This window comes from Orbicella franksi, chromosome 2 (genome assembly GCF_964199315.1).
Source record: "Orbicella franksi chromosome 2, jaOrbFran1.1, whole genome shotgun sequence".
NCBI classification, from domain to species: Eukaryota; Metazoa; Cnidaria; class Anthozoa; order Scleractinia; family Merulinidae; genus Orbicella; species Orbicella franksi.
This window is the reverse complement of record NC_138146.1, coordinates 9,827,498-9,841,135: the sequence shown is the minus strand read 5'-3', so window position 1 is coordinate 9,841,135 and position 13,638 is coordinate 9,827,498. Positions and strand designations below refer to the sequence as shown.

The 13,638-nt window shown below is 40.3% G+C and overlaps 1 protein-coding gene across 1 annotated transcript; it reads left to right on the top strand.

The window, feature by feature from the left end:
• Positions 1–1,257: 1,257 nt before the first annotated feature.
• Positions 1,258–8,136, top strand: LOC145477988 (metabotropic glutamate receptor 2-like). The gene is made up of 3 exons (XM_081455870.1): positions 1,258–1,403; positions 1,498–1,629; positions 5,040–8,136. The coding sequence occupies exons 2-3, from the start codon at positions 1,545–1,547 to the stop codon at positions 7,598–7,600; spliced, it is 2,646 nt and encodes an 881-aa protein (XP_081311996.1). The 5' UTR covers positions 1,258–1,403; positions 1,498–1,544; the 3' UTR covers positions 7,601–8,136.
• The last annotated feature ends 5,502 nt before the right edge of the window (positions 8,137–13,638 follow it).

Sequence of the window (13,638 nt, the reverse complement as noted above, 5' to 3'; positions counted from 1 at the left end):
ACCCTCACTGAGCTCAACCATGACAGTTGTGTGCCAAATGTTTTTAGGTGACCAGGTTTCTTTTCACCAGGTGGTGTCCTGTACAAGCTAGGCAGTCTTAGGAATATTCCAACCTGAACCATTCTTAGTACGTGGCCCAGCCATCGGATCCGTCTGCAACATGCACGTGCGTTCAATAGAGAACTCTTTAAAGCTGTCTTGCTATATCGCCAACAATATTATCTTGCATAAAGTGTTGTATCTTTCGCGTTGTTTTTTCGATTAGGGTCTGATTGAGCCCACTTGTGGTATAGTGTACAGGTACCTTCCTGGGGACTCCTGCTTTCTTGTAATTATGATTTAAATGACTAACTGGCGTTCCCACACTTGTTCGTGCAGCGTGTGGTTCTAATGCTGACAATCTGGCAAAAGGCCAATGCATGTGTAATTGTGGGAAGCTTTATAAAAGGCATTCAATGCCACCCGTGCACTTATCGTGTTGCTAGACTGTGGACCGAAACTCATACTCGCTTGAGCAGGTAAGGGAGTACTCAGTTGTCAGATATATTAATTTAGTTAAGCTGCATTGTGATCTCTTATACCAACAGAAGCTTTTAATGACGAATACAAGGAAGAGTATATCTCTGCTTTAACTGAACTTTTTCTCACGAGGACTTTAATAAGTGAGACTAGATCAAATTGAAATCCAGTTAAGACTGAGTGAGGGTTGTCCAACACTCACCTCTTGTTTCAAGTTGTCAAGTGGTTCAAGATCTTCAAGTAGTACCATTCGCGCGAGTCGTAAGGATTTATGATTAAGATTACTCGGATCATGGTGCATCAAAGGAACCGATAAATTCACTCTCATCCTAATCCGGATTTTCTCAAAAGAATCACCCTATATATATTATTTATGCAAATTTTAAAGGAGCCTCCATCTATTCATTTACAACATCATCCGTAACCGGCCAACAACGCGAATATTTGTTCTCCTCTTTGTTTTAGCCTTAAAAAATTAAGCATTTTGAGAGAAATCGGAGTTGGAACTTCTTTGATATCAAGGGTAAATTTTCCATTTCGAATTTTTTGTTTTATATTTTGTTTTATATTAAAAATATAAAAAAATGCAACAGTTTAGTGGAAACGTGCTTCAAGAGTGAGAAGGTGATTCTAATGAAATAGGAAATTATATTGAACTGTCACGTCCTGATGACGTAAAATCAAATAAATATTCGGGTTAAATGAAGAAAGCTTTTAATAATGATTTGAATTCTGTGAGTAATTATCGGTGCGATATTTTGCGCTAGAAGAAAGTAGCCTTCTTTGTGTGTCAGCGAGCCATTCCAGGATATTTTGACTTGGAAACGTCATGCAAAAGGGGTATAAAACGTCAACTTGAAGGGAGAAATTTTTCTGAACCCAATGTAAGTAAATAAAATGACACTCACCAAATTTAAATTCATATTGTCTTCCGCACGCCAAATATATATTTTTACCCGCTTTGTTTTGTATTTGCAGAGTTATTGGATAGAACCCTTGGTAAAGCCGACTTAACCCAACACAACATGAAATTCGTCAGCAATAAACTGATCTCCAAATTTCTTGGATGTATGGTTTTATGGCAAATTCAGGTTTTTAACGAAGTCGTAGGTAGGTGCTAATCTAATCTTCAAATATATTACACTGCATTAATTTTTAGGATTCAAACTATGCTGTAGCACCCGGCTTTCGAAGTGTCCTTATACATAACACGAGGTGTTCGTATTAAGTTTGTTAATTTGAGCGAAAAGGCGTCACAAGTTCGTAGCCGAAAGAATAGGTTGTAGTAAGTGATGTAACTGAGGCGGGAGACAATTAAAGCCGTCACCGATAAACAATGTGATGCAAATCTTCGCGAAAACTTTTAGTTTTAACCCCGAGCGTTAAGACCATTTTTTCAGGTCAGGTCTCACTTACAAACGGAGCAGTCTCAATTAAATCTGTCCGTGGTATTTAAATTGGAAAATCAAGCAGTTTTATAACTGACACAAATATTATGTTTCATTACTGACAGGAATAAGGCAGCTGACATGATGTTGGTGCTCACATTACGAATGTTATTAGCAGTGACAATTACAGGAAGATGTTTCAGCAAAATTTCCTTTCTTTTCGGTTATTCCAAGAACCAATATCAAGTACCTTCAAATTTCATTAGTACTTTCAAAAGAGGAAGTTTTCACTGCAATAATAAGTGGTATATCTGATGCCACTGTCCCTATGATAGCCAAACGGAAAGTAATATTTTGTTATCAAATAGTCGGTTCTCTCTTCCATTAGCTCTCTTCGCACGCACTCTCCATCTGATTTTCGGCATGGTTTTCCGCTCTAAGATCTTCACCTTTATTTAAAGCACTCATTACTCCCATCCAGTTGTTCTCGTTACCTCTACTGCGTAAAAGTCACCAAGCGCATTTGTGACAACCTACACGGATTATTATTGTCAGACTTGTTACTCGGAGTATTGTTAATGTCATACTAAATTAGAGAGTAAGAGATCATTCAAAACCATTCCATTTTTTACCAAAACTTCAACAACTGCAAAAAATGAGTGACAATGATTACTATATCTTAAGGAGTTAGAATTTCAAGGAGAAATAATTAGCTTTTGGTACGTACCACTTTGACCGACTTATAGCCGTTGGATTTTTAGAAACGCCATTCACCATGTTTCAAGATGGTGCATTTGAGAACACGAGGAAAATGTAGAAAATACTCGCCTGCGGCTCATGTTTTCGTCTCGGTGAATATTCACCAATGTTCACCTCGCCTTCGGCGATTAATTGTTAAAAATAATGTTCACGACTCTGAAACTACATTGAACACTGATGCGAGACAAATTTTAAAAGCGCGTGCATGATCGGAGATCTAACGTTTTCTGTTACAGTTCTGTTTTAATCATAGTTGCCCAACAATTGCCATATAATAAGTAGCTACCAATATCTCTCTCTACCAATATCTTGTGATTGGTCAATTTAGCGCAGGCTGCTAAAGTTTTGAAGTTGTTTTTGCCACCAAAATGTGTCACGTTCTATCGCCAAGTTTTCCTAGCATCATTGGCAAATGAATCATATAAACTTATTCGTTTCATTAAAATTTTGATGACGTCATGCAATAAGACGTGCAACGATTTCGATTTGACTCGTTTTGCTTTTGAAGTTCGTCATTCATTAAGATCATTCCTCAGAATTGCATTCGGCATGCCTATTGCGCACGATTTTCGCGTCATTAGCGTGCGCTCACGAGCGTGCACACGTACAAAACATAAACAAGTGGTGGCTTTTTCTAAACGGCTTGGCTTGCGAGAGACAAATCATCGTTTTTTCCTCGGAAACGAGTACCGGGACCTAACGATTATTTTTAATTAGTTTGAATGCAGAGATCACCTTCTTTGTATACAGTGAATATAGGCCAATTTCTATTGCAGAGTAAAAAATTTTCACGGAAAATGAGAGCGTGGCTAGCACTCGTAAAAGATTATATGTGGCCCCAGAACACTCCGTGCTTGGAACATATTGTATCTCTGTCGACTAAATACGAGTGCCTTTATAATGAAACGTACATCAAATTGCTCCTTAACATTGATGCCGTACATCCATTGTTGTATTTCTCGCTTAACGTTTTCCCTATTTTTCTGCTCTCTTAAAGCGTAAGGTGAATGGTTCAAATATAAACGTTTCTCAAAGCAGATAATTTCAGGAATTGTGGGGTTTATTAAAGGTCCTCCTGCTCCTAAACGAAATACGGGACCCCCCTTTATTATTTCAAATTTTAAGTTCTCTTGATATAAGCAGCCAATAGGTAAAGTTTGAAAGAAAATTTATTGTGAGTTCTATTTCGATGGATGTACCTTAAAAGCCTTTCCGTGTGTTTTGAAATGGTTTCACCAACCTGACAGACACACTACACATCTTACTAACTCTTCTTCTCGGTCCGTAATGTAAGTTATATTACGGATCTTCTTGTATTCCGTTTATTCCAAGAGATTATCAAGGTACTTGCCTTGATAATCTCTTGTTTTTTTCTGAACTGACTGAAAGGGCGTCTTAAATTGTTGATTAACATTCTTCTGTATGCTAATGATTATTGAGTGCAGACTGTCAAATTTAAAATTGTGCTCGCAGATGGGACCGATTTTCAATTAATTTTCCTGTCCCCTCACTAAAAGGACTTGATCTTGTCTAGATATCTATCTTCAATAGCTTCCACGTAGTGCACTTTTTTAAATTTGTTATTCTCATCAATAATGCTGGTATCATGTAATTTGGGCTTTGTCGATTTTGTCGGACACAAATCTCCCGGCACAAGCTGGGCTGATTAATATAAAAGAACGCTATTGACTATCAAAACGACATACAGCGCTGCAAGTATGTCTTCTGAGTATTAAAGAAGAAATTAGGTGAGAACATAACTTAAGGGGACAGAGGTTATTACGATTGATGAGGAGTAATACCGTAAACTGCCGCTTGTAAGCCTCGAGCTTATAGGACCCCCGGTTATAGGCCCGTCTACCTGTAAACAAAATATTTCTTCCGATTATAAGCCCCCCCGGATATAAGCCCTACTAGTTTACAAAATGACATCGACTTATTACGATGTTTTAAAGGTAAATTAAAAATCAGTATATGAAAAACGTATTTCAATAGACCCTGCTGTAGCTCTTTTATTCCGCTCTTACGCTCCACCGGATATAAGCCCATTTAAAAGCCCTTACGAAGTTGTATAAGCCCCGGGCTTACAAGCCGCAGTTTACGGTGGCAGTATTTATTTCTAGAGACAGAAGGAGAAGCCTTATCTGTTAGTAACTGTTGCACAGTTGCTTTTAACTTTTTTCTTTCATTTCGGAGATATTAGCAGTAATGCTACTCTGAAAACTGTATGAGTTGAAATTGAGGCCATGTATTTATAGTTGCGAACGTCTTCTTCTAAGAAAGAAAGATCAACGCAGTTCTGCAGCTTTAGCTAGATGTAAATGTGCACTTGGCGATTAATCAAACAAGCGTTGGTAATATTTTGAATTTTAGGTAATCCTGGCATTCAGCAACTTAAAATGGATGGAGATATTATTCTGGGCGGTCTATTTCCAGTTCACAGGAAAAGTAAATATACCGAGAATGCATGTGGTGAAATAGACCCACAGCCGGGATTTCAATATTTGGCCGCCATGTTGTTTGCTCTTCAAAAAATCAATAACAGCACCAGCTTACTTCAGAACATCACTCTCGGAGCGGAGATCTACGACACCTGCCAAAGCCAGACGATAGGAGCCGACCGCGCTAAAGACATAATTAAATACACGCTGCTGGATAACGAGAAATCGCTTGTCGGAGTCGTTGGTCCTTTTACGAGCGATGTGTCCATTGCAGTGGCGACACTTTTGCGAGTTTTCCAAATTCCTCAAATAAGCTACGGCTCGTCAAGTGCCGATCTGTCTAACAAGGAGCTTTATGAGAACTTTTTCAGAACTGTGCCACCGGATTCATTTCAAGCTCAGGCTCTTGTAGATGTCATTCGGCATTATGGCTGGACATATGTTTTCACGATAAACTCATTTGGCAATTATGGCAAAAAAGGCATAAAGTTATTTCACAGCATGGCTCGAGACGCTGGTATATGCATCGCAAAATCGGCTAGTCTTCCTAGTCTGCCAACCTACAACAACTACAGGTCTGCTCTCAAAACAGTAACGGGTCATAGTTTAGGCGGCAACGCCCATGTTATTGTGCTATTTACAAGCCAGACTGACTCGGCTGGTTTGCTCCGCGCAGCTAAGGGATCTAATGTGAAGGTTCTTACATGGCTTGGAAGCAGTGGCTGGAGCAATCGCGTTGACGTCACTGAAGGTAAAGAAGAAATCGCTAACGGCTCTCTGACCGTGGGTCACCATGAAGGAATCGTACATGGCTTCTTGGATTTTTTAATAAATCTTGATAGAACTCTGGAAGGTACTACCTTAAGAAATTCCAGAAATTCCTGGTTTGACGAGGTTTTGCAGTCTGTGTTAAAGTGTACAACACCAAGATCAGCACGTTTTTCAAATCAAGGTTGCAAGAACAAGACATCGCTACCACGTGACATAGAACTTGCGCCTGTTCGCGTTGTTGTCAACGCGGTTTATGCTATGGCGCACGCCCTTAACGACATGCAAAGGGATCTTTGCCCGGCAGCGCAGACTGGAATTTGCGAGGAAATGAAAAAGGGACTCAAGGCAGCAAGTCTCATAGATTACTTGAAGAATGTCACCTTTCCTGATGCAGCTTTTAACTCTAGTCTAACGTTCAACGAAAACCAAGAAATAGATGGTTCTTATAGCATCATGAACTTTCAACAAGGAACAAATGGTAAATGGACATATGTTAATATCGGTTCCTGGAGGTCTCTTCAAAATTCAAGCGAAGGACAATGGGGTGAATTAATTATTAACGACTCTTTGGTTTCGTGGGGAAACGCGAAAATACGTCCGCCGCAGTCATACTGCAGTGTACCATGTGGCTTAAGACAAATAAGAAAACCGCGCATAGTTAATCCACAATGCTGTTGGGTTTGTGACCGCTGTAAGTCTACGGAAGTGATTGTGAACAACACTTGCCAGACGTGTGCTGTTGGTTACATTCCCAACGCAAGGTTTCAGAAATGTTTAAAGCTTGATCTTACTTATCCCAAATGGAATGAGCCAATATCATATTCATTGGCGGCAGTTGCTGCAGTCGGGATGGCCGTTGCCATAGGAACATTTGTTTTCTACGTCATTAATCGCAATCACAGTGTCATCAAAGCAGCTGGTAGAGAGCTTTCTCTTATCATATTCATTGGGATCCTCCTCTGTTTTGTGGCGTCTTTCATCTGTTTGGCTAAGCCAACTGATTTAGTATGCACTTTCCGTCGTTACATGGGAGCTTTATGCTTTACAATGTGTTACGCTCCGTTACTGATGAAAACAAATCGTATCTATCGTATCTTTACCCACGCTAAACACTCGGCCGCAAGACCACCTCTAATAAAACCCATGTCTCAGGTCCTTATTTCCACGGGGCTTATTGCAGTGCAGCTTCTTATAACCACCGTGTGGACACTCTCAGACACACCCAAGGCCATCGCAGAGTACCCGTCCCCAGAAACAGCTTCTCTGGTTTGTACCGTTAGTGCACATAGCTTTGCTGTTAACATGTGCTACAATCTACTGCTCATGTTCCTCTGTACTGTTTTTGCCTTCAAAACGCGCAGTTTTCCCAGGAATTTTAACGAAGCAAAACATATTGGTATCACCATGTACATAACCTGTTCATTGTGGATCATATTTTTACCAACTTACTTTAACAGTAAAACCTCCAGTTGGAAGGAGTATATGTATTGTTCTATTTTTATCCTCGTCGGCATTGTTAGTCTTGTAGGCTTGTTGCTCCCTAAGGTCGCCATTATTGTTTTAACTAACATTTCTAGAGAAACAGTCCACTGTTATGATGAACCCTCACACGGAGAAACACGAGACGAACCAATCCTGGATTCTCCAAGAGTATCGAATCGAGCTCCGCTAAGCCTAGATTTTTCTCTTTGCCAATCTGCTGCACAAACACAGTCTACGTGAAGTCAATAATGTGTTTCACGCGAATGATTTATTTAAGCCCTGGCAGTTGTATCACTGGGCTCACTACGTATCTCAGTTTTCTAAGCAAGCGCCGAGTGTAGATTAGCGCAGGACAAGAAACAATGGCTCTCACTCAAATCGTAGGATACGCATATGAATCCTTGAAAACAAACATTTTTACCTACTGCAGATATATAAGACTTGCTTGAACACGAACGCAGATAATGTATAGTTTTTAAAATTTGTCAGGAGTGGAGGGATAGTTGATGTTGAATTTTCTAAATATTAAATGTCGCGTAAAAAATAGCAAATGCCACGGGAACAAAAAAATGCTAAATGCTTCATCCTCATCCAGAAAACAACATCGCTCAAGATTCAGTACATCATAATTAAAATGGTCATTCGCATTAGTTAACACGCCATATTGTGTAAAAAGTTTCCCAGACACCACTTGGTGATAGCTGGTTTTGGTTTAGTATTTTGAACAATACCACTGCTCAGTCATTTGCTATTCTATTTTAATATGCTCATTTTATCTGCGTACATTTAATATTAAAGCTTGTCAAGTTTACTAAGAATTAATTACTTTCAATCAAGTTGTTGAAGAATCTCAAATGTAAATTTAAAAAAAAGTGGAAACAATTTTATGAAACAGATCATGTCGAGTCATGGCTTTACAATCCATATATTAGCGGACTAGTGACCCATATCGAGCAACATAGCAGAGCAACAATGTGCTTGGACTCTCTTCCAAGTTAAGTGCGAGACCAGAACCACAAGGGTGCCGAGTGCCACGGGGGTTTCTCCATGGGAAGAGCAAATGCTCGGCCCCTGGGTAGGCCCCTGGGTAGTAACAAAATTTCAAATGTCCCAACTCTAGGTTACCCAGGGGGAAGGGCACTCCTGGAAAAAAAGCGAGGACTGGTGAGTAAAGGACTGCGCAATAATTACCTGGAGGTGGGGGTGGGGGGGGGGGGGGCGCTGGGAAATGGATGAAATATGTCCCAAAACTAGGTCATACCTCCCCTCTCATGAAGCAAAAAATAATCTCACCCCCCCCCCCTCACATAATGATAATATTAAGGCTACTCCCCCTTGAAAAAAGTCTCCTCCCATTGATTCCCGTTGTTGGAGTTCTTCCTCCGTTACAAACATCACTTCAAATTGCTCTTCGCCGTATGTCAAAGAGTCATGTGAAGAGTCACCAGAATTACTGGACTGAGCTTGTGTCGTCTTCGCATGAATTGGGAGATTCCTCATCTTCTGCAGCATCTCTGGCACTAAGGTTCTCGCGTGCGTGGGTGAGAACTCGATCAATCAACTCAGCCTTGCTTCCACTTATCTTAAGACCTTTTTGCTTTGGATACATTTTCAGCTGCTTGTTGGTAAGCGCTTTTACATCTTTTTCGATTGTCCAAGAAATAAGCGGAAGAGTGTTCCATTCTCTTACTTTTTTCTGGCTTTTGCATCAAGGAACTCAAGCTGCTGTACATAACTTTTACATGCAGTCTCGTCCACGTTGTACTGGGAACATACCTCTTGCAAAGACCGTTCTTTAGATAGGAAAACAATAGTTCATCAGAACGCCTTAGAGTTGATAAATTTGTCAGTTTTATTCCAACGTTAGTTTTTATATTTGAACTCTAGTAACTCTTCCACTACTTTTCTGGTTTGCAAAAAGGAATGAAAAAGAAATGCATCCCCTCTGTATGTATTAAGTTTTACATCCAACCCCCCTCTCTCTTGTTGTCATTTTCTCCTATGCCTCCCTCTAATTTTCCAAGCCCCCCCTCTTCCAGGTAATTATTGCACAGTCCCCAATTTGCTAAAATTCTTCGATGTGACTTCAAAGGCGAAAATCGTACCAATCTACCACCACGAGGAAGAGGAAGAAGGAGGGCAGATACCTCCCAAAGCACTGAGTATTTCTTGGTTATTTCCACTGAACCTGATCTCAAGCTCTGACAGCACCTTGTGGAGGGACGCATAATAAGTGTTAATGCAGTGGTGTGATTCCGGTGTCAGCTGCATTTGTCTTTGCGTATGTTCACCTACAAGGGCTTGAATGCAGTGCGATGTCTTCTGTCTGGGTGCCCTGGCTTCTCGTATTTCAAACTGAGAGTGGGTCAGCCACTTCTTAATTTTCAGACCCACTGCTGATGCTATCTGCCGTACGGCGCTACTGAAATGTTCTTCACTCCGACACCGGCGTAGGGTCTGAATGGTCATTCTGGAGTTTCCACGGGCGGAAATGACGTCAGCCGTATTCCCCTGGAGATATCGGCACAGACTATTAGTGTTATAATAGCTTATAATTATTTTCAATACACAAGGATAAAAATATAAAATGGCGGTAAATTACACAGCTCTGCTCTCAGCGTAGGTTGTCTGATCTTTGTCCGAAGACAGCGTGCGCAGGGCTTTTACAATGAGTTCCATTTGTCCGTATACGGCCTTCACGGCTTCCCACCGGCACGACCAGCGCTTGACACCCGATAACTTTGGCGTCAGTTTCAGACTCTCACCTTCTATGCCTGTGTCGCCAAACAGGGCGTGTCGTTTGGAATTCGTTTCTAACAAGTTGTGCAGAACCTGGATAGTACCCAGAGCGTTACGCAATGGTTTAATCTGTGTCACTGAAGGGCGATATTGAGTACGTGTCCGTAACAGTGGACATAGATACAGAACCGCCGTAGCACTCTTCCATTCTTGTTGAGAGTCCCTTGGGTACATCGTTCATGTTAGCTGCGCCATCGAATGCTTTACCGACAATGTTCTTGAGGTCGAGATTGCATTCAGTGATAGCATATTTCACCAGTTTTATACAGTACCTCGCCTTCGGTTGAGTTCGTGGTCAGAAACCAGTGAATGCTCTTTTCTTCATGCCATTCAGCGCAAAGGACATGAATGAAGTTTCTACAATGCTTAAAAAGTGGGCACTGAGAATGAAAAAATTCCAAATTCTTACAAAATAAAGCTTTTGTCGAGTGACAATGTAAGACACGAAAAAACAAGGGTTGCATGTTAAGAAAATGCTGACTCGCACTACTTTTGAGTATGGAGTTCTCTTATTGTATATATATATATTACCAGTGTAGGCGAATCTTTGCTGACGTCATTGTTTACATTTTTCCTCATTAACATACGACTTTGCGCATAGAAGGCATCATGCTAGACACGACTTTACTAGAAAAACGTAAAGAGCTTGTGAAACTTAGTAAGTGGTGAAGTTTTTGGCTCTTTGGGTGTAATATTCGAGGAGAAATTGGCTTTCAAAAACATCAAAATTTCTGTGTGGCAAAAGCGCTAATGAGCTCATACATTCTTTGTAAAATTTTGAGCTTTTTAACCCTCGTCGCACAAAAAGTATTCAATACATCGCGCTCAAATTCCTTGGGACAATTAATCGTGCTGTGCCCTTTCAATATTCAGTATTAATCTCTTTGTAGCTCCATCTGAAACTGTATCGCTTATGATAATGAGGCAAATATTGTAAACAAATATTCTATTGTTATTCTCTGTTTTTAGTGACATTGTAATTTCTTGAAACAAATGGAAACGGTTTAAAAACCCTTTACCCAAATTTCTCTTGTTGCCCCAATTTTGGTGGAGCTGGAGTCATCCAGCAACCCTCCTCCCCGGCCTGTACGGCTATGGGCGAGAGACCCCATTTTGAAAGTTTTATATTTTTTCAGATTGACACAACTATACTGTGTGACAGAGTTACAGTAGTCATGGGAGCCGTTAGATAAGAGCTTTATATATAGATCATAATACGCTGGACAAAACTGTCCTGGATCGACATTTTACCACAAAAAATTAAAACAAACAAAGTGACACGACTAATTTTGTGATTGTCTTAAACTCTACTGAATTCCATAAATGGAAAGTTATTTTTATACGGATCACGCAAGAAAGGCTTGCGTTACACCTTATACAAAGTTGGTAACAGAGGCACAAAAGTATGTAAAATCACGTGATTTCTGTGAATTAAGAGTCACATTTAGAGGGATAACCCGAAAACACTGATCCCCGGTCCACGGACCCCCACTACGGACCGAGTCCGCGGACTACCCCTACGGACCCCGTCTACAGACCAACCCCAAAATAGAATAAAAATGTAATAAATAAAGAATTCACTTACGGGCTGTCTAATAGATTACTCGTATCGGCAAAATTTCGAACGTTACGTTGTGCAAATGTAACAGACTTGCGTTCAGGCTCGGGGGAAAGTTATATCATCACAAACATTGTCATTTTCTTCGCTGTGGTTATATATGAAAGCCAGGGAGGCTCGAAATTTGTGCTTCTCACTTCCCATCCGCCATTTTGTTCAGCCCAATTTCCCGTGACGGTTCGTGAACTCGTTCAAGGCTTCATAATTTGCTCGGCGGAATTACAGTTAAGCAAGCAAACGACCTAAAAACACATCTTCTATAGCCAGACTGAGCCACGAACGAAAGGTAACAACTTTCCTTCTTTTGCCATCGCCATCTCCTTATGCCGAAAACAGCTTTTAGATATTATTTTGGGGGTTTTAACGCTCCCCATTTCACCGACACGAGTAATCTATTAGACAACCCATAAGTGAAATCCTTATTTTTATTCTATTTTGGGGGTGGTCCGTAGGGGAGTCCGTAGGGGTAGTCCACGGACCGGTCCGTAGGATAGTCCGCGGACCCGGTCCGTAGTGGGGGTCCGTGGACCGGGGGTCAGTGTTTTCGGATTACCCCATTTAGAGTGTTGTTTTGCGAAGAAACTCTTCACGTGCTGGTGGAGTTTTGGGCAAGATTTCGACAAGAAAGCATAAGAAAGATTTACAACTTTATTTGGCCACTGAAATACGATATTGATCTTCTTTGAAGTCTTTTAACTGATCTTGCCACTAGACCGGTCTTCCGCCTGTTTTGAATATGGCTGCCTTTAGCTCGCGCTTCGCACAAGCCACAATTGCACAAGATACTACTGTGTTAAAGCGTGATCGGCCGAGAACCTCAAACAGTGCTATTTTTGCTTTTAGGAAAGTTTTCGGACCTTTTTCGGAGCTCACCTAGCAGGAGCTTGCCATTTTCTCACATTTTCTTGCTTGACAGCTTGAAATAACTTTCTTTGGTTTGCCTTGTGGCCTTCAGTGGTAGTAGCATCACAACTTGAATCTTTGCTTCTCTAAACCGCTGATGTATTACAGGATTATAGTGCTGTTTAGATGGATATCGCTCCTTCTTCATAACATCTCGTCTAATTCATGAAAGAATTCCACAAACACGCAACAATGTTCTTCACACAACAACACTGATCTAACACTACCATGTCAATGTAAACTATAACTATTTTTTTTCTCAGAAATCGCGCAATTTTTCCGTACTTTTGTTATTCATTCCGCAAATTTAGATTCTCTGTAACTCAAGTCTTCGTTGCGTGATCGATATGGAAATAAATTTCCTTGCGTGGAATTTAATAAAGTTTAAGACACTCACAAAATTATTTGCATCACTTTGCTTGTTTCAATTTTTTTGTCGTAAAACGTTGATCCAGAACAGTTTTGTCCAGCGTACTAATAAGACACGAATTGACTATAAACATTTAAAGAGATTTTGAAACTTAGTAATTGGTACAATTTTTGGTTATTTGGGTGAAATACTCGAGGAGAAATTGGATCGTACATTTCTTGTAAACTTTTGATTTTTTAAATACGCGTGGCAGAAAGAGTATTCAACACATCGGGCTCAAATTGCTTGAGACAGATGATCGTGCTGTGCCCTTTCAATATTCAGAACTAATTTTTTGTAGCTCGGTATCGCTTATGCTAATAAGACAAATACTGTGGACAAAGATTCTCCTATATCCAAGCCCCATTATGCTCATAAGTCTTATCCATACCCACAAAGCTAAGATATTTGAACGTTCAGCTCGCTAGTACATCAATACTAGCTAATTACTTAGATATTGTGGAGTATTTTATCATACAGTATAGATTTTTTTGAGAAATTCCAAATGAACTGCTTTTCAGAAAAGATTGAAACTACGATCCTTCAGTT